This window comes from Sorex fumeus, unplaced genomic scaffold, assembly GCF_029834395.1.
Source record: "Sorex fumeus unplaced genomic scaffold, SorFum_2.1 ptg000037l, whole genome shotgun sequence".
NCBI classification, from domain to species: domain Eukaryota; kingdom Metazoa; phylum Chordata; class Mammalia; order Eulipotyphla; family Soricidae; genus Sorex; species Sorex fumeus.
Window position 1 is genome coordinate 43,707,683 of NW_026606094.1, and position 21,899 is coordinate 43,729,581.

General features: G+C 35.6%; 1 protein-coding gene across 3 annotated transcripts in view; it reads left to right on the forward strand.

Annotated features, from left to right (window-relative positions):
* The window catches only part of ANKIB1 (ankyrin repeat and IBR domain containing 1), a 145,090-nt gene that overhangs the window by 96,440 nt on the left and 26,751 nt on the right, over nucleotides 1-21,899 (forward strand). For all 3 annotated transcript variants that reach the window (XM_056118648.1, XM_056118650.1, XM_056118649.1), the window contains exons 7-10: nucleotides 312-400; nucleotides 5,323-5,467; nucleotides 6,760-6,926; nucleotides 18,834-18,922. In XM_056118648.1, coding sequence (XP_055974623.1) covers nucleotides 312-400; nucleotides 5,323-5,467; nucleotides 6,760-6,926; nucleotides 18,834-18,922 — 490 coding nt within the window. The remainder of the gene's footprint in view (nucleotides 1-311; nucleotides 401-5,322; nucleotides 5,468-6,759; nucleotides 6,927-18,833; nucleotides 18,923-21,899) is intronic.

The window sequence follows — 21,899 nt, forward strand, 5'->3', positions numbered from 1 at the left end:
ACCAAAGGGTAAAGGTCATAATTTCTTAAGTAGTTACTTTACAAAAGATCATTTGATTTTTGAAATCTATGTGTTTTGACTTAGGTGTTAAAACTTTTAAATCCCACAATAGTTTATAGTGAGATAGGCATGCATTTCTTATTCAGTCAAAGTAGGCATAACTTTAGATGCCCTTTAAGTTTGAAACAATAGACTTTTATAATTATTACTTCTCCTCCTAATTAAAAAACTAGTATTTTATGCCTTAAACCAAGAAACAGGTGAATGTTGAATATCCCTTTGTTTAAAGCCTTGCTCTTTTTTATCTACAGTGTGACATTTGTATGTGCAGTATTTCTGTATTTGAAGATCCAGTGGATATGCCCTGTGGACATGACTTTTGTAGAGGATGTTGGGAGTCGTGAGTATATATACAGCTTAGTTTGTTGTTTGATAGCGCACTGATTTGGCAATAAAATTGTTTAATTATATGGATCATTGATGGTTTCAGGGTTATGCCAAAATGTATTTAATTTTCCAAGGAAATTTTTTGTCGTTCCGTCTATTTTTTTGATAAGCAAATAACCTTAAGAAACTGAAACAATATTGGTGTTTAAAATTTCGTTTTAATTAATACAAAGATGTCGGGGTAGTTGGATATATATTACAAATGAAAAATTTATTTAACTTCTTCCTATTTATATTCTCTTTTATTGCTTTGTCAAGATTGACAACCTGTTTAATGAATTACTGTTTAAGGAAATCTTTACAGTTGTAAGTTTCCTTACTATGTAAGAAAATCTTTAAAATTGTAAGTTTTTCAGAGTGCTGGATACCAAGTAAATTTTCTTTTTTACTTTTAAAGCAACATGGGTGTAAAATTGGCAAAGAATAAACTACAAATTTAAATAAATAATATGTTCTGGCCTATGCAGACACTTATGAAAACATTACCACAGTCAAGATAGTACATATATCCATCATCCCCCAAAGTTTTTTCATTTGTACTTTTCTAAAGTCCTCCCCACAATTATGTCTTCTTATCCTCCCACCATCCACTCCTTCTCCCAGTCTATAGGAACTACTGATTTTCTCACTTTCATTTTAAGTACATTATGTTTATATGTATTCCAAATTGGGCTGTGATTCCAGTATTTCATATGGGGAAATAAAAGAATTGCTGTTTTTAAAGGGTCAGAATAAATTATAAAATCAGGTAGGGTTGTTTTTTTTTTTAAACATATACATGCTAGACACTGCTTCAAGTATAATTTGATAGGATCAAATCAGTACAGCAGTGATAAAAATGAACTTACTCTCAGGGTTCAGAGCTCACAGTCCAAAGTAAACTTTGTTGACCTATTTATTCTGAAACAAAATATTTTTAAGAGCTTTCTTTAACTTAAAGTTGTTGACTGTATTATGTTAAATAGCAATGTTTGGGTTTTACCATGTTTGTCATGGTTGCTTGCTTTGAAAAACTGATTACCACCCACCCTCCCAAGGTATTTACCTAAAAAAAAATTTAACATCCTTGACCTTTCTCACCTAACCACTATTCTAGGTACCATTTCTATACTTATCACCAATTGGTCATGAAACTTTATCATAGAACTTAAATTTGAAAGATCTAATTATTGTTTTCTGTAGTACATTACTGGCTACCTTGGATTCTCCTTCCCATTCTTGCCAAGTACTTGTCAAATCAAGCAGCTCCAGCAAAACAAGTTTCAGGTTGGGTGATTCATGTGTGATGAAACCATATTTTAATTAATTATAGTCCTTTCATAAGTTATATAGAAAAGAAACTTACATTACAAGCAAAGGAGAAATACTTTAAGGTAGTTAAAGAATTTGAAAACCTTTCAGTTATCTAAATCTTCCCAACCCACTTAATTCATTAATCTAGTGAGCTGCTTTCAAGGACCTAAATGAAAGGGAAATTTTATTTTAAATGAAGTAGCACTGCACTGTCCTCCCATTGTTCATCGATTTGCTCGAGCGGGCACTAGTAACATTTCCATTGTGAGACCTGTTGTTACTGGGGTTTTTTTTTTTTTTTTTTTTTTTGGCATATCGAATACGTCATAGGTAGCTTGCCAGGCTTTACCTTGCAGGCGAGATACTCTCAGTACCTTGCCAGGGTCTCCAAGAGGGGCGGAGAAATTGAACTCTGGTTGGCCTGGTTGGCTCGTTCGGCCGCTTGCAAGGCAAATGCCTACCCGCTGTGCTATCACTTATTATTCTCACATTATGTAAATTTCATTGTGCATCTTTATAGATAAATCTTAGTATATAAGTTGAGCGCTGAATTTCCAATTCTTCCCATTCTCCATCCTTTGAGTTAAAGGGGAAAATCTTGGGGCTGGAGTGATAGCACAGCGAGCAGGGTGTTTGCCTTGCACGCGGCCGACCTGGGTTCATTCCCAGCATCTCATATGGTCCCCTGAACACCGCCAGGAGTAATTCCTGAGTGCAAAGCCAGGAGTAACCCCTAAGCATTTCCGGGTGTGACCCAAAAATCAAAATAAATAAAAGGGAAGTTCTTTTCGACCTAGCCTACTTAGTCTGCTACTTAGTAGTTGTTAATTTAGGCAAGAGCTAACTTTTCTGTGCCTCAGTTTCCCAGTGTATAAAATGGTGGTGATAGTACCTTGTGGGATTATTGTTAGCTTATTGCTAAATGACTTAATAATATATATGAAACACTTAGAGGGGCTGGAGTGATAGCACAGCGGATAGGGCGCTTGCCTTGCATGGTGGCCAACCCAGGTTCGATTCCCAGCATCCCATATGGACCCCCAAGCACCGCCAGACGTAGTTCCTGAGTGCAGAGCCAGGAGTAGCCCCTGAGCATCTCTGGGTGTGACCCAAAAGGCAAAAAAAAAAAAAAAACCACTTAGAACAGGGCCTTACACATAATAGCCACTCAGTGAATGTTAATTATTATCATCTAACCATAGCAATGAGCAGAGATAATGTATTTATGATAAAATTTTTGAAGCCTATTTTTAGGATAAAAATAGTTTTCTCAAATTTATCTTTTAGTAGGAAATTCTATCTTGATGTGGCAATAGCACAACTTCCAGAAAAATAATTCTGTCTTCAATAAGTTCTTAGTTCTGTCATTTTATTTCCCAGAGAAAATTTAAACTGTTCTCATATATTTAAAGCACATAAAATTCAAAGCATCATCGTATAGGATACTCTCAAAGCAAACTGTCTTTAAGTTTAGAAAGGGAACTGTAAATTCTACTCATTATCATATCTATAAATTCTATTCAGCTGTCTAAGAAAGAGGAACAGAAGTTATCAGAAATTGTTGAAAAACTTTGATAAGAATGGAATGTGGACCTAAAAGGGGGCACTTGATTGAAAGGGTATTTTGGCTTGTGAAAATTCTCAGCTTATTTATTTTACTAAGGATAATTTGCTCGAGCGGGCCCAGTAACGTCCCCATTGGAGACTTTGTTGTTACTGTGTCTGGCATATCGAATACGTCATGGGGAGCTTGCCAGGCTCTGCCGTGCGGGCGAGATACTCTCGGTAGCTTGCCGGGCTCTCCGAGAGGGTCGGAGGAATCGAACTCGGGTCGGCCATGTTGGCTGCGTGCAAGGCAAACGCCCTACCGCTGTGCTGTTGGAAAATGAGTGAGAAGAAATAAGTTAATGGATAGTTCACGTCCCAATAATGAGCAAATTTAAGGGTTAATCTGAAATAATTAAGCCTTGTTTTGTTGAAGAGAGTGAGAAGATGACGTTATCTCAAGTACAAGGTTTAAGGTGTGGTAAAGATAGTAAGAGATAGAAGAGAGTTACAGAGACTGTTTCTTGTCCGTTGGTCAAAAGAAAATCATGTAGAAGAATATAAAGGAAACAAGTTTCATGAGATTTCTATAAACTTTATAGTTTTTCTTCTAAGAACAATGAAATTAAGAGACAGAGAAAACCAGGGAAAAAAGATTTTGTATACAGTGGAACAATCAACCTGTTTATAAAATTGACCAGAGAGCACTGTAGCACTGTCCTCCCGTTGTTCATCTATTTGCTCAAGAGGGCACCAGTAACGTCTCACAACAAATTGTGAGGCTTGTTGTTAGTGTTTTTGGCATATTGAATACGTCACAGTAGCTTGCCAGCTTTGCTGTGAGGGCGAGATAACTCTCAGTAGCTTGCTTGGCTCTCTGAAAGGGTTGGAGGAATTGAACCTGGGTCAGCTGCATGCAAGGCAAATGTCCTATCCACTGTGCTATCGCTCCAGTCCATAAAACTGACCTTAGAATGGTGATTTAATTTTCCATTTTCCTATCTGTTTTCTTTAGGTTTAAGTTTTAAATTCATACTTTAAATATTTGTGTTCTTTTATTTTCCATAAACAGTATATTAAAACCTTTGCTAAAATTTGTAAATTCTTTTGCTGTGCCAGTCACCATGCAGATATTTCATATACATGTATATTTCATCATTCAATATATATAACAGATTTAAGACTTGCATATTATTTTCTCCTCTTATTATGAAAGTGATCAGAACAGTTAAAAGTGTTTGTTAAGATCGTTGTTGCAGACACAATTTCAAGCTCACAATTTCAACTCTTAACCACTTAATTCATCTTGGTCTCTGTTCCAGTCACTTCCGATGCATTTTCCTGTTACCTCAATTTATGTCCCTAGATTAAGAAATGAAGGCCATTTTAAGGTAAAGGTAAAGGCCCTCCCGTTGATCATCGATTTGCTCGAGTGGGCCCAGTAACGTCTCCATTGGAGACTTTGTTGTTACTGTGTTTGGCATATCGAATGCGTCATGGGGAGCTTGCCAGGCTCTGCCCTGCTGGCGAGATACTCTCGGTAGCTTGCCGGGCTCTCTGAGAGGGGCGGAGGAATCGAACTCGGGTCAGCCATGTTGGCTGCGTGCAAGGCAAACGCCCTACCGCTGTGCTATCGCTCCTGCCCAAAGGCCATTTTAGTGTCATCTAAATAAAATACAAACAGCAAACCTTTCATTCATAAAGACTTTATTCTAGTGCCATCATAATATCTATTTTTTAAAAAATGTGTCGAGTATGGAACATTTAATGAGACCTTTTATGATATTTTTACACCACTCATTTATTTTACTTATTTGATGTTAAACATGTCTATTCAATATCAATAAAAGTTAAAGCAAAAGACAAACGTGGAAAAAAAACATAAGTATGTACATATGTATGTGTTCAGTGTTGTGAAATTACAATTGATATTTGTTCATTTATTTTAATTACACTCTGAAAATTTGGCATAAAGAAATGAGAATGTTCAAATAAACTGTATCCTTGCTTTTTCGTATCAATTGTTAATTTTAACAGATTTTTGAATCTGAAAATTCAAGAAGGTGAAGCTCACAACATTTTCTGTCCTGCATATGACTGCTTCCAACTTGTGCCTGTGGATATCATAGAAAGTGTAGTTTCTAAGGAGATGGATAAACGATACTTGCAGTTTGATATTAAAGTATGCTGTCAATATTAGATTCCCATCATTTTAATTTTCTTAAGATATATGTAACAAGATTTTAATATATTGGTTTTTTTAGCATAAAGTAATAAACTTTTCTCTCTGAAAAGTTACATGAAGAAATGGTACAAATTAAAATTTTAACTGAAGCATTTTTAATAATTATGATGGAAGTAAATGTAAAGAATATAATAGTTGTTGATCAAGAAAATAAAACTATTTCTCAGAATAATTTACTAATTTGCCACTTGTATAATTTTGTAATTGATTTTATAATAAAAATGTTAAAATAGATACTAAAGTGTTTCAAAAGATATTACATATTCCTAAATATAAATGTCTTTAAAAAAGAATATAATCTTGAAAACTTGAGTTTCAGTTTTTTTCAAGTAGCTATTAGATGAATTATGAATTATATTTTTTCTCCTTTTCTTTTTATTTTCAGTTCAGAAGTTATACAAGTTCTCTTTTTGTGTGATTTAAGTTATATTTTAATTGCCTTATACAGATATATTTGAAAATTTCACCCCAATAAATACTGTTTTTGAACCACACAGTGGTAATCAGGGACTACTCCTGGCTCTGTGTTTGGGGTTACTTCATGCAGTATTGAGGGACCGTCTGATCCCCATGTTCAAACCACAGCCTTCAGCATGTAAAGCATGCACTGCAACCTTTTTGAGCTATCTCCCTGAATCTCCTAGTAGATGGAACTTAAGAGTTTCTATTATTTCTTTAACATACAAAACATCATGCAATTGATTTTCATGTTACTAGCAGGATGTCATATAGAAATTTACTTTTCTAATGCAAATAAATAATCACAAGTTTCTATTTATAATTTTTCTCCATCAGAAAAGTAACACATTCTAAAAATTCCATGTTGTCTGTGTAAGTAATTACATTTCTCATCATTATATACTTGATTTTTAGATAAAATTTTCTTAGGGCTGGAGAGAGCTTAATAGGCTGGAGCCACAGCTTTATATGTAGGAAGAACAGGTTTGAGTCCTGGCACCTCATGTTTCCCCAAGTATCAGACCAGGTTTAGCTCCTGAATACTTCCTGGTGTAGTTCCCAAACAAACAAGAAAAAAAAAACCTAAAGTATATATCTTTTAGAATTGTCAATTTTTTTCTTATTATTGTTTTTAATCTTAATGTTTCAAATACTTTTTGAGAATGACAGATTTTTTATTTTACACTATTTACACTTTGAAGTAAGTTGATACATTGCATATTAGGATTTACAGTTAAAATATTTTTTGTTTTCTATTGCTGTTTAAACAGGCTTTTGTTGAAAATAATCCTGCCATTAAATGGTGTCCTACTGCTGGCTGTGAAAGAGCAGTCAGACTAACCAAACAAGGCTCAAACACATCTGGGTCTGATACACTCAGCTTCCCTTTACTCAGAGCTCCTGCTGTGGACTGTGGAAAAGGACACCTCTTTTGCTGGTCAGTATAAGACAAATTGGAGTCAGACAGACTGCTTTTTTACAGCTCTTAAAGAGATATTATACCTGAGTCATGCCTTAACAGTACTGTTTAAATGTGTAACGAGTAGTAATTGTTTGATTTTGTGGTGTGTTTAGTGTATGCAAGGCAATGCCAAATTTTTATTTGAATCACTGTGAGGTACACAGTCACAAAGTTCTTCATGATGGGGTCTTAGTCATACAGTGTTCCAGTACTCATTTTTTCGCCAGTGCACATTTTCTGCCACCAGTGACCCAGTTTCTCTCACACTCTTCCCCACAGCCTGCCTCTATGGCAGACACCTCTCTCATTCCTTCTCCCTCTCTCTCCCTCCCTGCCCCCCACTCCTTTTCTCTCCCCCTCCCTTCCTCCCTTCCTTTCCCCCTCCCCCCTTCTCTTTTTGGCACTGATGATTGAAATACTGTTAGTGAAAGATTATTATGTATAACACTTAACCTCCTTTCAGTACTCAGTTCTTGTCCAGAGTGATCATTTCCAATTATCATTGAATATTTTTATATATCCATTTTTCTCAACAATGCAATGACTTGTGCTTTTGTTACATCCACTTTATAGATAAGGAAACACAAGCTCAGAGAAGTTGTCCATGGTCATGCAGCTGGCAAATGACAGATATAGGAGTAGAACCTAGATCTGTTTGATTCCAGAACCCATGTGCTTACCAAATTGCTATCTGTAGATTAGAAAATTCTTAGAATGTGACTTTTTTCTCAAATCTCCAGCAGTAATTTTTAACCACAGGTGCCAAAAAAATTACTAAGTTTTTCCTTATTTTCATCATAAGCCCCAACAAGTAAGATTTTTATGTAGTAGATTTTAAAGTGGGTGTCCCCCCAAAAAATATATATATATAGTTCTAGTTAGAAGTAATCTTGTGTGCATTGTGTTTTGTTCATTTAATTTATGATGCCCAGTGAATACCTATTAAGTATGAGCTGCTGGTAAATCAGTAATTAAACTATATATTTATTTGACTACCTGTTTATCTAATATAAGCATTTCACTTAGATTTGATAATTTTTGTCTTACTCGCTTTGGGGATTTTTGGTTTGGAGGGTTTTTTATTTGGTTTTAGTTTGGAAGCAATACCTAATAGAACTTGAGGCCTATTCATGGTGCTAAACGACCATGCTGTGCTGAGAATCAAATCCAGGCCTCCTGTGTATAACAATAGTATTTGTTCTGATTTTTGCTTATTTACAGATCTGCCATATATACACACTGATGGATGAAAATTTGCTGTTTTCACTTAAGTACTTTTATTTACTTAAATCCTTTACTTTTTTACATAAATACCAGAAATAAAATTAAATTCTAGTGCTACAAAGGGAGAGTTCCGAAAATATCCCCACAGTAAAGGTTTTATTTCTTACCATTATCATTCGCTTAGATTATTTCTTTTTGCTTTGTTTTGTTTGGCTTTTTTTTTTTTGTGGGGGGAGGTTGATATTTTTTAATCACAATGAGATGCAGTTGCAAAGTTTTTCATGATTGTGTTTCACTCATAGAATGTTCCAGTACCCCTCCCTTCCCCAGTGTAGCTTTCCCACCACCAAAGTCCCCAGTTTCACTTCCATGCTCCACCACCGCCTGCCTCTGTGGCAGGCACCTCTCTCTCTCTCTCTCTCTCTTTCTCTCTGCCCCCTCCTCCCCCCCCCACTTTTGAGCCTTATGGTTTGCAATACAGATACTGAAAGTTTACTAAGATTATCTCTTGAACTGCAAACTTATGTGTTAACAGTAAACTTTAGGTCAGATGTCAGTGAATTATTATATGCACTACTAAAATGTTTTATTGAAGCTTAGCCATGCCCATTCATGCCAATTTATATATGGTTTATGACTGCTTTTAGATTATGATAACATTGAGTAGTTATAAGAGAAACAGACTTAAAGTCTAAAATATTTGCTGTTTGTCTTTTTACAAATACAGCTTACTAGATGCGTAGGTGCTTTTAATAGAGTGATTAATGAAAGAAAAATGATGATTACTGTTTCCATGGTTATATCAGACTCAACAAGTGAAAAAACAACAGAATGATAAATGAGAGCCACATGACATAAAGCAGTTTTTTGATAAATTTTTCTAGCTGACTTTTTGCTGGTTGGTTCTTAATTACATCTCGCTAATCTACCAGAAGAGATAAATATTCAGCTATAAGAAATAAGAAGTGACTTAAAATATTTTTTAATAAATGAATGAGCTTTAGATGAATATAAACTTAATTTCCTAAAAGAAAATAAAAATAAACTATGAAAGGAGTTTCCTTTGTGAAGTGGGGTGGTTGGGTTTCACTGAGCTCTCTGTGTTCAGGGATCTCTCCTGGTGGTGCTGGAAAACTTTGCAGTGTGGGGAGAGGGTGGCAAGTAGGGGATGAGGAGGAAGTTAGAACCAGATTCTGCTGCATGCATAAAGCTCCTGACCCTTGTATATGTCTCCAGCCCAGGACTTTTCTATTTGAATTGGTTTGGGAGTTTCTTCAGAAAGTTAAGCTCGTATGTTCCAGGGTACTCCGTAGTTTTATCCTATGCATTTAGAATGGTGCAAGTTCTATATCTTGGAAAAACTGAGAAGACTTTACCACATAAATCACTTTCTGAGTTCTCTGATTTATATAATGAACACTGGTTGAAAAACATGGTTCAGATACTACAAAAATGGAAATCATAAGACTTGGCTCTTCATGTCTACTCTCCCTTGAACATATATCTTGCTTGCTCTATGTTTGGAGAAGCCCGAGTTCTCTCTTGAGCACATTACTCTCCACTCTCTCCCACTTCCTCTTCCTCCTTCTCTTCAAAAACCTCCAAATAAAATGTTTTGCTTAAAAAAAGAAGAATAGTTCTTAACGAGGAAAACTGGACTGGATCGATAGTACAGAGGGTAGGGCATTTGCCTTCCACACAGCTGACCTGGGTTCGATCCCTGGTATCCATATCATCCCGTGAACACCGCCAGGAGTAATTCCTGAGTGCAGAGCCAAGAATAACCCCTGAGGGGCTGGAGCCATAGCACAGTGGGTAGGACTTTTGCCTTGCATGCGATTGACCCAGGTTCGATTCCCAGCATCCCATAAGGTTCCCTGAGTACTGCCAGGAGTGATCAGGAGTGATTCCTGAGTACATAAGCCAGGAGTAACCCCTGTGCATCGCCAGGTGTGACCCAAAAAGCAAAAAATAAAAGAAAAACAAGAATAAGAATAACCCCTGATTATCGCTGGGTGTGACCCAAAAGGTTAAAAAAAAAAAAAAGGAAAAACTATGATATAAATTGCCTTCTTCAACTAGTTTTTGTACTCTAGCTTTTTCTGTAGTTGTGCTTTGAATTCATTGTATTGTTTCCCACCTCTTTCAATACTGCAAAGAATAAGTTTGACCTGAATGAAGACAACTAAATAAATGGAAACATGTACCAGTATAGGATAGACTCTCTATTTTATCTATAAACATATGTGATACTTTAAAATATACATTTCTTTCCATTTTTAATTTTTTTCAATTTTTTTTTCTTATTGAATCACCATGAGATGCAGAGTTACAAATTTGTTCATGTTTGGGTTTCAGTCATACCCTATTCCAACACCTGTCCTTTTCACCAGTGAAAATGTGTATGTCTAGACCAGTGATTAAAGAAATGTATCAGCCCACTCTTTATCCCACCCTAAAACACCTAACACCTAGTCTCTAAGTGTTAATGCTAAGATCATAGATCCTACTTTGAGTTTATTCCAACTTAAGGGTCTGTGGATGGACACATGGATTAAAGGTCACATTTGATAATTATCTACTTTTATCCTTTTCATAAAAGGAGTAGAGAATGTAGCAAAGATAATGATCGTTTACTGAACCTACCAATTGTAGAGAATTGACTTAAATAAAATATGAGTAGGCTTCAAGGTCAAGAGAGATAATACAGGGTTAATGCACTTGCCATGAATGCAGTAGGCCCTAGTTTGCTCCTCAGTGCAACATGATCCTCTGAATATCACTGGAAGAGACTCCTAAAGCACAGAGCCAGGAGTAGCCCCTGAGCACTGCCAGGTATGGCACAAATACAATCACTACCACCTCCACCACATAAAATAGGAGTAAAAGAAAGACAGTGAAAGACAAACTCAGGTTTTAGTTTTTCAAGTGAACTTTGTTACTTTTCAGTTTTGATAGCTCTTAAGCTTTAGCATTGAGATATATATATATATATATATATAATACATTATATATGTTATATATATACATATATAATACATTCCAGGGTTTTTACTTCATTAAATAATAAGTATTGATTTGAAATGTTCACATTTTTAGCTATTTTGTCTTATTCATAAAAGCTTTACCTGTAATCATTTGTAATTCTACACATATGATTCTCCTTCCCCTGTGTTGCAAAAGGAAGCTTTGCAAGAGAGAACTTTATAAAATAAAAGACTATTGATTCTGTTGTTTTTTGTTTTTGTTTGTTTGTTTAGCCTTTCTTCTATGTAAGAATTGCATGTGACAGAGTCACTTAAGAATCATCCTAGAAACCGCTCTGTCTTGATATAACTTAGTACTACATTCATTGTTAGGAGGAAAGTTGAGAGTAGGTATTTCCCTTCCCACAGGACAACCCTTTCTTTTGTAACTTGATTACCAACCATATCAGTGCCCTTGATATCTAAACCTGTAATATTTTCGTGTCCTAGCCATAAGAATTGCAGTTTGTATGATTTTGACAATATTCTCCGTAGATAGTGTTCAAACCTAGATGGACTCTTTAAAACTAATAACCATCATCCCTCTATTTTTCTTCATATTAAGTTGTATGTAACTTCTCTGCCATTTAAACTAACAAAATATCTTTCTTTTTAAAAGAAAGATCTAAGGGCTGGAGTGATAGTACAGCAGGTAAGCATTTGCCTTGCACGTGGCTGACCCAGGTTTGATTCCCAGCTTCCCATATGGTCCCCTGAGCACCGCCAGGAATAATTCCTGAGTGCAGAGCCAGGTGTGACCCAAAAATTTTAAAAAATGCTCCCCTGAGCATCGCCGGGTGTGACCCAGAATTTTTTTTAATAAATAAAAGAAAGATCTATCTGTGTATCTGCTAAAATTCATTGTGAAAAGTGGGGCCAAAGTGATAGTGCAGCTGGTAGGGCAATTAAATTGCCTTGCAGGCTGCCAACCCAGATTCAATCCGCAGCACCCAGATCACTGGCCAGGAGTGATCCCTGAACACAGAGCCAGGAGTAAGCCCTGAGCACCTTTGGTGTGAGCCAAAACCAAAATATATATATATATATATATTTACTGTGAAAAATACTCTTCTGCCACCAAAATAATCATTTTAAAGAGAAAAATTCAAATTTTGTTTACTGTAATGGTGGTCATTTCTCTCTATCATCTCAGAATGTTTCCTCAGAATGGTCTCAAAATGGTCCCTGGTCCCTTTAGTTACCAATGTCTCCACTGCAAACAGAAAAATTTATTTGGAATTCATCTATTCTAAAACTATATAGTCAAACGTATAAATATTTACTGAAATTGGCAATAATATCTTAAAGTGATTTTTAATATATCATCCATTTGTGAAGGCTTTTTTGCTGAAACTATACAAAGAAACCTTTATCTTCTAGGTAGAAGTATTGCTACCATGAAAACAATGTGAACCCCTAATAGTAAAATGTAAATCATACTAATACACCTGACAGAGAATCACATTACCATATTACTAGTTCTAACTTTAAGTCTCTAGCTAATCAGAGCATAATCTCTACTTGCCAATGCCTAGTTTTGGGGGAAACTTTGAAGTGGATGTTTTGCAATAGAATTATCCTCTAATACCCACAATAAAGATTTTGATGTACCTATTCCTTTATTAGGATCATCAATCTTGATTGAATTAAAGAAATAGCTTCATGCATCATCTCCTCAATAGATTTCATAGGCAAAACAAACTAAGAGTCCTCTGGGCAAAATAAATGAGAATTTTCTTATTTGTGGACCTTAATAATTGAATCTCATCTTCCCTTTCAAAATTATTCTCTTTAGGTTAATAGTTTGGTGGTTAAAAAAGAGAGAGACAAGAAATTCCCCCAGGCTAGCAGTATTAAAACTTTAAGCCTGAGTCCTGCCAACAGAATCCTCCATATCTTCCTAGGTCTAGAAATTAAAGCCTTATGTTCTTAATTTGATAGTGTTCCTTCTTAGTACCCTGTTTAAGTATCTTGCCATCCCACATGCTGAGTATAATCCCAGTGGCATTGCTTTAGAATCTTGGCACATGGCAACTAATTGTGTGCAGACACCACAGCCAAGTGTTTTGCAATCCCCAATTGTTACAACAGTAACAGAAAGGGAAGGGAAATAACTAAACAAAATCTTAAAAATAAAAAAAGTAAACATATTGTCTACTTTTACAAAGTAGAGTATCCAAATGTCTTGAGAGTTCAATTTGTACAAAAGCTTAGATTACATGATTAACTTTAATCTGGAGCTTGAGGGCCCTCATCTGAGACTTAGCTTTGCCACTTACTAACTCTTTATCAATAAATAAGCACACTGTCTTATAATTCAGCAATACAAATGAAGTATTTATATTGGAATCAGTGAACATAAAGCATCTGCCTCAAAAGCCAGTCTATTTTGCCTTCAAATCTTAGCTTTGTGTACTACCTTTTTAACCTTTGGCAGTTTACTGAGTCTTCTTGTGTATGTAAAATGGAAATAAACAGTATCAGTTTTAAAGAGTTTAGTAGATTAAATGAGTCAGTACATGTAAGGTGATTATAATATTGCCTTGCATACTAAAAAATGTTGTAATTTAAAATTATTAATTTCTGGAGCTAGGGCTATCTCTCAGGGGACTAAAATACATGCTTTACTTGTGGGAGACCCATGTTCAATCCCCAGCACTGTGTGGTTCCACCAAGTACTGCCAGGACCACTGCCCCAGAAGCCCCTAGACATTGCCAGGTATGGCTCCAAAGCAAAACAAGATTATTTTTTTTAAGTTCATTTGTTAATTGGAGGAGAAAACTGGTTAAAAAGGAGAATGATAAAATAAGGATTACTACTAACTCAGGATTGATCATTAATGTTTCTAAAATGGCAGTAGACAAATTGTCAACTTTCTGGATATTTAATATTTAGATTTTTCTTTTTCTGAACTGTTTGTAGCCACTTTGTATTCTAGTCAGTGGTTGTAAATGTTGCATATTTTTAAGGAGAGATTCATCTATTTCTATTGAGAGTAGTAAGCCATCTGGACAGAATCAAGGATTTTAGATTGGATAGCCTTTACTTTTCTTTGAAATTTCTTACCAGACCCTGTTTCCCTGAATGAACTTACATTATTAATGTATTTAAATCCTCATTAGCTATATGTCAAAATACTCCTTTCCATTTACTTATTGATATTTTGAGGTGCTGTCTTATCAACAGGTACTGGCACTGTCAGAATACTTGAGTCTTCAAGAATACATCAGTGTCTTCATTAAAACTTGACTCAGGAATTTGGGTTTCTCTTGTCTATCGAGTATTCCAGAAATATCATTTATTTCTATTAGAATAGTTGTTGTCAAAAATAATACATGGCAGATTTTAGACTATCAATCATTTGTTATATCTGGTAACACTTTAATTGTCATACTTTGAAAAGGTTATGCTTATTTTCTCTAAGTATATGTGTTTGTGTTCAGTTTCAAAGATGCTTAATAATGACAATCTCTGAATCTCTTTCAGTTTTCTTTTTTTGCTTTATTTTCTCCTTTATTTGTAAGCTGCTTCTTTTTATACCTGTGTTGAATATTGCACTGGGAGTTAATAGAAACTGTGCCAAGCGGTTACAATGTCCAGAAATATCCTACTGATTGAGTTAGTGCCTAAGGAAACAAGGAAATATCTGTATTCTCTATGGAGGACTTCTTGAAAATCTCTGTAGCTGTCTAACATAGCACAACCTCAGAGAACCTAGCACATTGATAAACAGTTGTAGCCTTTTGAGGAAGTGGCATTAATTTTTTTAAACTATCTAAAAGCATTAAGCTCTTTCCACCCCATGTCTATTTTCTGTTTTTCTGTTAGAAAACATTTTTATAACAGAGCCAGTCCTACTAGTATTGAGTCTACTAGGGGAAAAAAAATATGCTGTTCAATCTTTGGGAACAAGAAGATTTTAAATATAGTAGGATTAATTTATTTTACTTTGTTTTCTTTAAATACAGATACTCTATTCCCACTTGTATTATCAGCACTGTATAGAGTGTTGTTCCTTTATCTGCGGCACATTTCTTTCTTTATGCTGGTTTACAAGCCAGATTATAGTCAGCAATGATCACAAATGTCCCTTTTTATTCCCCGAAAGCAGTTCATTTTAATGTACACAAATAATCCAATATATCTACTTCTACTTTTCATCAGTATAGTTTTTTTTATGATTCTCTCCATCTCTCACCCTTTGTTTGTTGTTCTTGTTGTTGTGATGATGACTCGAGGGTTGCACACATGCTCATCTGTGGTGCTCAGTCTTGTTTTCTGGTTGGGTATTTGCTAAAGTCATACTTCAGGTCCACCAGTGCTTATGCATTTGGCAATAGTGCTTATCTTGGCTTCTCCTCCTTTGATTGCAGTGCTTATGCACATGCTCAACCAGGGATTGCATTACCTGACTGCTCTTGCTGGGAGTTGCACCGTTTTTGTGGTGCTTACATGTACTTGACTGCAGTTTTTCTGGAAATCACTTATTCTGTGGTCTGCAGCCAGTTGAGCTGCTAAGCTCAGATAGGAGAACTTCCAGCATCCCATTCAACATATATGAGATATTGAGGATTTGGACTCATAACCATATGATTGCTAAGGTATTTAAGCCACTGTACTATTCCTTTTGACCCTCAACATATTTTTTTAGTTTTTTTTTTATTGTTAGACTATTTATTTTATTCAATTTCTTTAACAGGCTTTTTTTTTTTAGTTTTTATTGAAAAAAATTAGAGAATTAGGAGCAGAGAGGATGGGAGAAAGAGAGAGGAAGGAAGGGAGGAACAGGGAAAAGGAGAGGGAAGGATAGAGGTTCAAGAGAGAGTATGAGTGTCTCCAGAATGGAAGAAACCTTTTTATTCCATTGGGTGGGGGGTGACTCACTCCTGATGGTGCTCAAGGTACCATATGCAATCCCAGGTTTGAACCCAAGTTGTCCGTGTGCAAGGCTTTATCCCTGTACTAACTCTCTAACCCCTTAGTAAAATATTTTTTAAATGGTTGTTGTTACCACCAAGTTACTAAATTCTATAAAACCACATTTATGGAGGGGAAATTCCAACTGCCAAATTTAGTTCTAAGTGAAGATTTTTAAAAAATTAAATTACCCTTGAAAAATAATTGTAGCCTTTTTACTTTTAAAAACCATTTTTAAAATTTTTATTTATTTTTAATTGAATCACCATGAGCTACCATTACAAAACTTTCATGTTTGAGTTTCAGTCTTACAATGATCAAACACCCATCCCTCCACCAGTGTACATTTTCCACCAGTAATGTCCCGAGTATCCCTCCCCCGCCTTTCCCTCCCACCCCGCCCCCTGCTCTGTGGCAGACAATTTCCTTCTTACTCTCTCTCTATTTATGGCTATTATGGTTTGCAGTGCACTCCTGTTGTTTCCAGATTCTGGCTATCGTGAACAGTGCTGCAATGAATGTACAGGTGCAGATGTCATTTCGACTGTGCTTATTTGTACCCTCGAGACATATTCCCAGAAGGGGTATGCTAGATCAAATGGGAGCTCAGTTTCTAGTGTTTTGAGAAATGTTCATATTGTTTTCCAAAAAGGCTGGATCAGTCATCTTTACCACCAACAATGAAGGAGAGTCCCTTTCTCCCCACATCCACACCAACACCAGTTGCTTTTGGTCTTTTGGATGTGTGCTAGTCTCTTGTGGTGTGAGGTGATATCTAATTGTTGTTTTTATAGGCATCTCCCTTACAATTAGTGATGTAGAGCATTTTTCCATGTGCCTTTTGGCCATTCAAATTTTTTCTTTGGGAAAGTTTCTGTTCATTTCATCGCCCCATTTTCTGATGGGATTGGATGTTTTCTTCTTGTCAAGTTCAACCTTGTATATCCTTGATATTAGCCCCTTATCAGAACAGAAGACTGGTTAAAGAACCTTTGGTACATCTATACAATGGAATACTATGCAGCTGTTAAGAAAGATGAAGTCATGAATTTTGCTTATAAGTAAATGGTCGTGCAGAGTATCATTCTAAGTGAAATGAGTTAGAAAGAGAGGGACAGACATAGAATGACTGCACTCATTTGTGAAATATAAAATATCATAATATGAGACTAATATCCAAGGACAGTAGAGACAGGGCCAGGAATATTGCTCCATGGTTGGAAGCCTGCCTTATGAGCTAGGGGAGAAAGCAACTGGAATAGAAAAGGGATCACTAAGTCAGTGATGGTTGGAGAGTTCGCTCGGGATGGGAGATGTGTGCTGAAAGTAGATAAACAACCAAACATGATGGCCTCTCGTTATCTGTATTAAAAACCATTTTTAAGTGCAGAATTTAGTAGCATTAAGTATATTTACTATTGTACAATAATCACACCTTATCTTAACCCCCAATTAGAAATTCTGTAACCATTAAGAAATAATTTTCCATCCTCCATTCCTACCATCACCCCAGCGTTCAGCTGCTGGTGACCACTATTCTACTTCTGTCTCTATGAGTTTTCCTATTATATTATTTCAGTATAAGTGGAATCATATTGTATTTCTCCTTTTGTGTTTTATTTATTTCATTTAGCACAATGTCTTCAAGATTCATCCATGTTGTAATAGCTATCAATATCATTCCTTTTTGGCTAATATTATGGCCAGTATTTCTTTCTTACATCATGTTTTGTTTATCCATTCATCTGTAAATGGGTACTAGTTTTGTTTCTATCTTTTGGCTGTTGTGAATGATGTTATAAGCATTGATCCATTCTTAGTAAAGTATGTGAGATATTACCTCAGTGTTCATAAGACCAAGTCAGCACATCTTAAAAAACTTAAACTTTGTAAAGTATTGTAATTAAGACTGCTAATTATGATGACAGTGGCACTTGCAGGTTGAATTTGTAACTATAAAGATTGCCATTGAACTATAGGATGTGGCTTCATATTGAGTAAAGTAATTTATAAAGGCTTTAGATTCTTTATTATGTAACTTCTATGTAGTTATAGAAAGAATATAAAATTAAAATACAAATGTCAGATGGATATACTTTTATTATTTAAATCAAAATCAGCCAAATTTTAGTGAAACAGAAAAGATTGATCAAACTCAAAATTTATTTATAATTCCCGAGTTATTACTTGAAAACCAGAATAAAAGTAAACAAGCATATAATTAAATGGCAGTTCTCACACATCAAAATGCAGAAGGATTACATTAGTGATTTTAATAAAACATAGGTTCTTACCAGTAGATTTCCAAGAGCCTACTCTTCTGCACCTGTAACAAGTTCCTGGGTAATGGAAGTGCACAAGCCTGGGGAATATACATTGAGATGCAGTAATTTAAAATAATAGTGAGATAGAACTAATTGATAAATATTTTACAATTCCTAGACATAAAATTACTTTATAAATATTAGATAATTTATTTGGAACTTTTCAAATGTGCAAATGAATATAATAATTAAGAAAATAAAAAACAACCTGACCTAGTGGTATCAAGTTTTGGAATGTTTTCGATTCTTTATTGAGATGTTTCATGTTTCAGTAGTCACCATCTTTTGGTTTCCTCAGCTTAACAGTTGGGAATATGTTTACCACCTATTCTTCTACCTTAAAGTTAATAAAAAATATCTTAAAATTTCCTTTTTTATGTTTTCCTCTTAGGGAGTGCCTTGGTGAAGCACATGAACCTTGTGACTGCCAAACATGGAAAAATTGGCTACAGAAAATAACTGAAATGAAACCAGAAGAACGTAAGAGGAGTTTTAGATAACTATGCTACATGTTTTCCAAAAAAAAAAAAAGCATTTGAAGATTTTGTGACTGTATTTCTTTGAGTCTTTATTTAAAATTTTTTTAAGTTTGTTAATACTAAAGTTATCACCAACATCCTTTTGGAGATAACAGGTTTTGTTTTTGTTTTCTTTTTTTTTATAACTTATTTATTTATTTTGGTTTTGGAGTCACACCCAGCAGTGGTCAGGGCTTGCTCGTGGCTCTGTGCTCAAGGATCACTCCTGGTAGTGGGACCATATGGGATGCTAGGGATCAAACCATGTGAAAGGCAAGTACCTTACCCACTGGACTATTGCACCAGTCCAAGCAATTACAAGGTTTTTTTTTGCAAAAGAGAATCATAGGTCTTATGTTTGTAATGAATTCATTCTGTAACGAAAGATAAACAAGATGAATAGTCATTATGCTTAAATGCCCATTCTATAACTCTTTCATTTTATCCTGGAGTGGTCTTCTTAGCTTCTCTGTACTTTGAGGAAGAAATACATGATGCGTAATGAGCAGAAGCTAAATTCCCTAGAAGCTTCCAGTAGAGGATAATATAAGTTAATTTCTTATTATTATATTGATTTTTTAGATTTACTTATGTCAAATGACATCTATAAGTTTTTTTGTTGTTGTTTTGTTTTAGGCCACATTCAGTGCTTAACACTTACACCTGGCTCTGCATTCAGGGGTCATTCCTGAGCGGGGGTGCCTCAGGGAACCATATGGGGTGCCAGGGATCAAACCTGGGTTGCCACTTGCAAGGCAGATGCCCTACCCACTTTATTATAACTCCAGCCCCAGGAAGATAGGATTTACATATAGGTACACACTTTGTACATATCAGGAGAATACCATAATATTTCACAAATAATTCAGTACTCTTACCTTCCTATACTTTTAAACAAGAAAAGGGTATTAGGTTTTGTTTTGTTTTGTTTTGTTTTTTCTGATGTTTCTGGTACCTAAAAGCATATTTATTTCTTGAGTTGGCTTGCAGTTACTCACCTACCTGTGTTTCTTTGTAAATTATTCTAGAGCTTAAAGCAAGGTCCATCTGACATATTTACCAAAAATAAATCTGGAAAGATTAGTATAACCAGACTATGAAAGTTCTTAATCGCATTTTCTGAATTTATCCTATTAGCAAAATAAGTGACAATAACACATGATTTTTTTTTTTAGAGCAGGGAATTGACATTATTAGAACAAAATGTTTTGTCATATTGCCTATCATAAATAAAATTTTTATTTTTATATGTTGAACATGAAATATATTTCACAAGTCCTGGCAAATCCCTTCTCTCCTTTAGTAAAGATTGCATGACGATTTGAATAAAGTCAGTGTAATTTTGCTCAAAAGGGCTGGAGCGATAGCACAGCAGGTAGGGCATTTGCCTTACACGCGGCCAACATGGCCGACCCAAGTTCGATTCCTCCGCCCCTCTCGGAGAGCCCGGCAAGCTACCGAGAGTATTCGATATGCCAGACACAGTAACAACAAAGTCTCCAATGGAGACGTTACTGGGCCCGCTCGAGCAAATCGACGATCAACGGGAGGGCCTTTACCTTACCTTTACCTTTCTTAGAATTAATTGTTAGAACCTAAAGTTTTCTGTGCTTTATAACTGATTATTTTGTGAAACTTCCTTTAAATAGTATAATATATCATCTTCCTCTGCTTTTCTCATTTCTTCACCAAGAAATTTGTTCTTTTTTTTTCCTTTTCTGTGTTTGAATTATTTCAGCTATCCATAATTTGTATATTGTCTCAGAATTAACTGTTAGATTTGGTGATGAGTTGTTAGATATTTCTAACATGGGCAATCTCTAACATGGGTTCATTCTAACATGGTAACATTGTTCATATGTAGCATTCATTGTTATTTGCATCTTTCTGTTTGCACCATCAAACACAGTAATAAACTGTTGTTGAAGTAACAGCTTGCTTATATTAAGACAGAGGGTAAATTTTAAAATTTAGTGTCATAATTTTTTTCATATAATTAAGTTTTTAAAAATTACGAATTGTTGGAGCTGGAGTGATAGCACAGCAGGTAGGGCGTTTGCCTTGCATGCGGCTGACCTGGGTTTGATTTCCAGCATCCCATATGGTCCCCTGAGCACCGCCAGGAGTAATTCCTGAGTGTAGAGCCAGGAGTAACCCCTGTGCATTGCTGGATGTGACCCAAAGAAAGCAAAAAATAAAATAAAATAAAATCACCATGTTTAAAAAAAATTAGGATTTTTTAAAAATTTATTTTCTGCAAATAAACTCACTCTGTATTTAATTTTGGTAGCAGTGAGGCAAGGTTTCTATATACCTCTATAGCTAACACTGTTATAATCATGTTGCTTAAGCTATAATAATAAATGTTTTAAATAATATCAAAGGTATGTCCATGGTCCTCCCATTGTTCATCGATTTGCTCGAGCGCAAATGAGCAATGAGCCCAGTAACGTCTCCATCATGAGACGTTGTTACTGTGTTTGGCTTATCGAATATGTCACGGGTAGCTTGCCAGGCTCTGCAGTGCGGACGAGATACTCTCGGTACCTTGCCAGGCTCTCCGAGAGGGGCGGAGGAATCGAACTCGGGTCGGCCATGTTGGCCGCTTGTAAGGCAAAACGCCCTACCGCTGTGCTATAACTCCAGCCCATCAAAAGTATGTAAGATTATTTTTCTAGCGCCAAAGAGAAAGTACAGGAGGTAAGGTGCTTGCCTTATATGCTGCTGAACCTGGTCTGATCATGTGACCCTGCACTGTTTGTGACCCCAGCCCCACTCCAAATAACACCAGAGGTCACTCTTAAACACAGAGCCAGAAGTAGCCCCTGAGCACTGCTAGATGTGTCCCACCTCCCAAAAAAGAACATTTCTCTAAAAAATAAGATGTTTACAATATAATTGTAAGAACTGAAAATATTGTAAAGCTAAAACACTGGTAT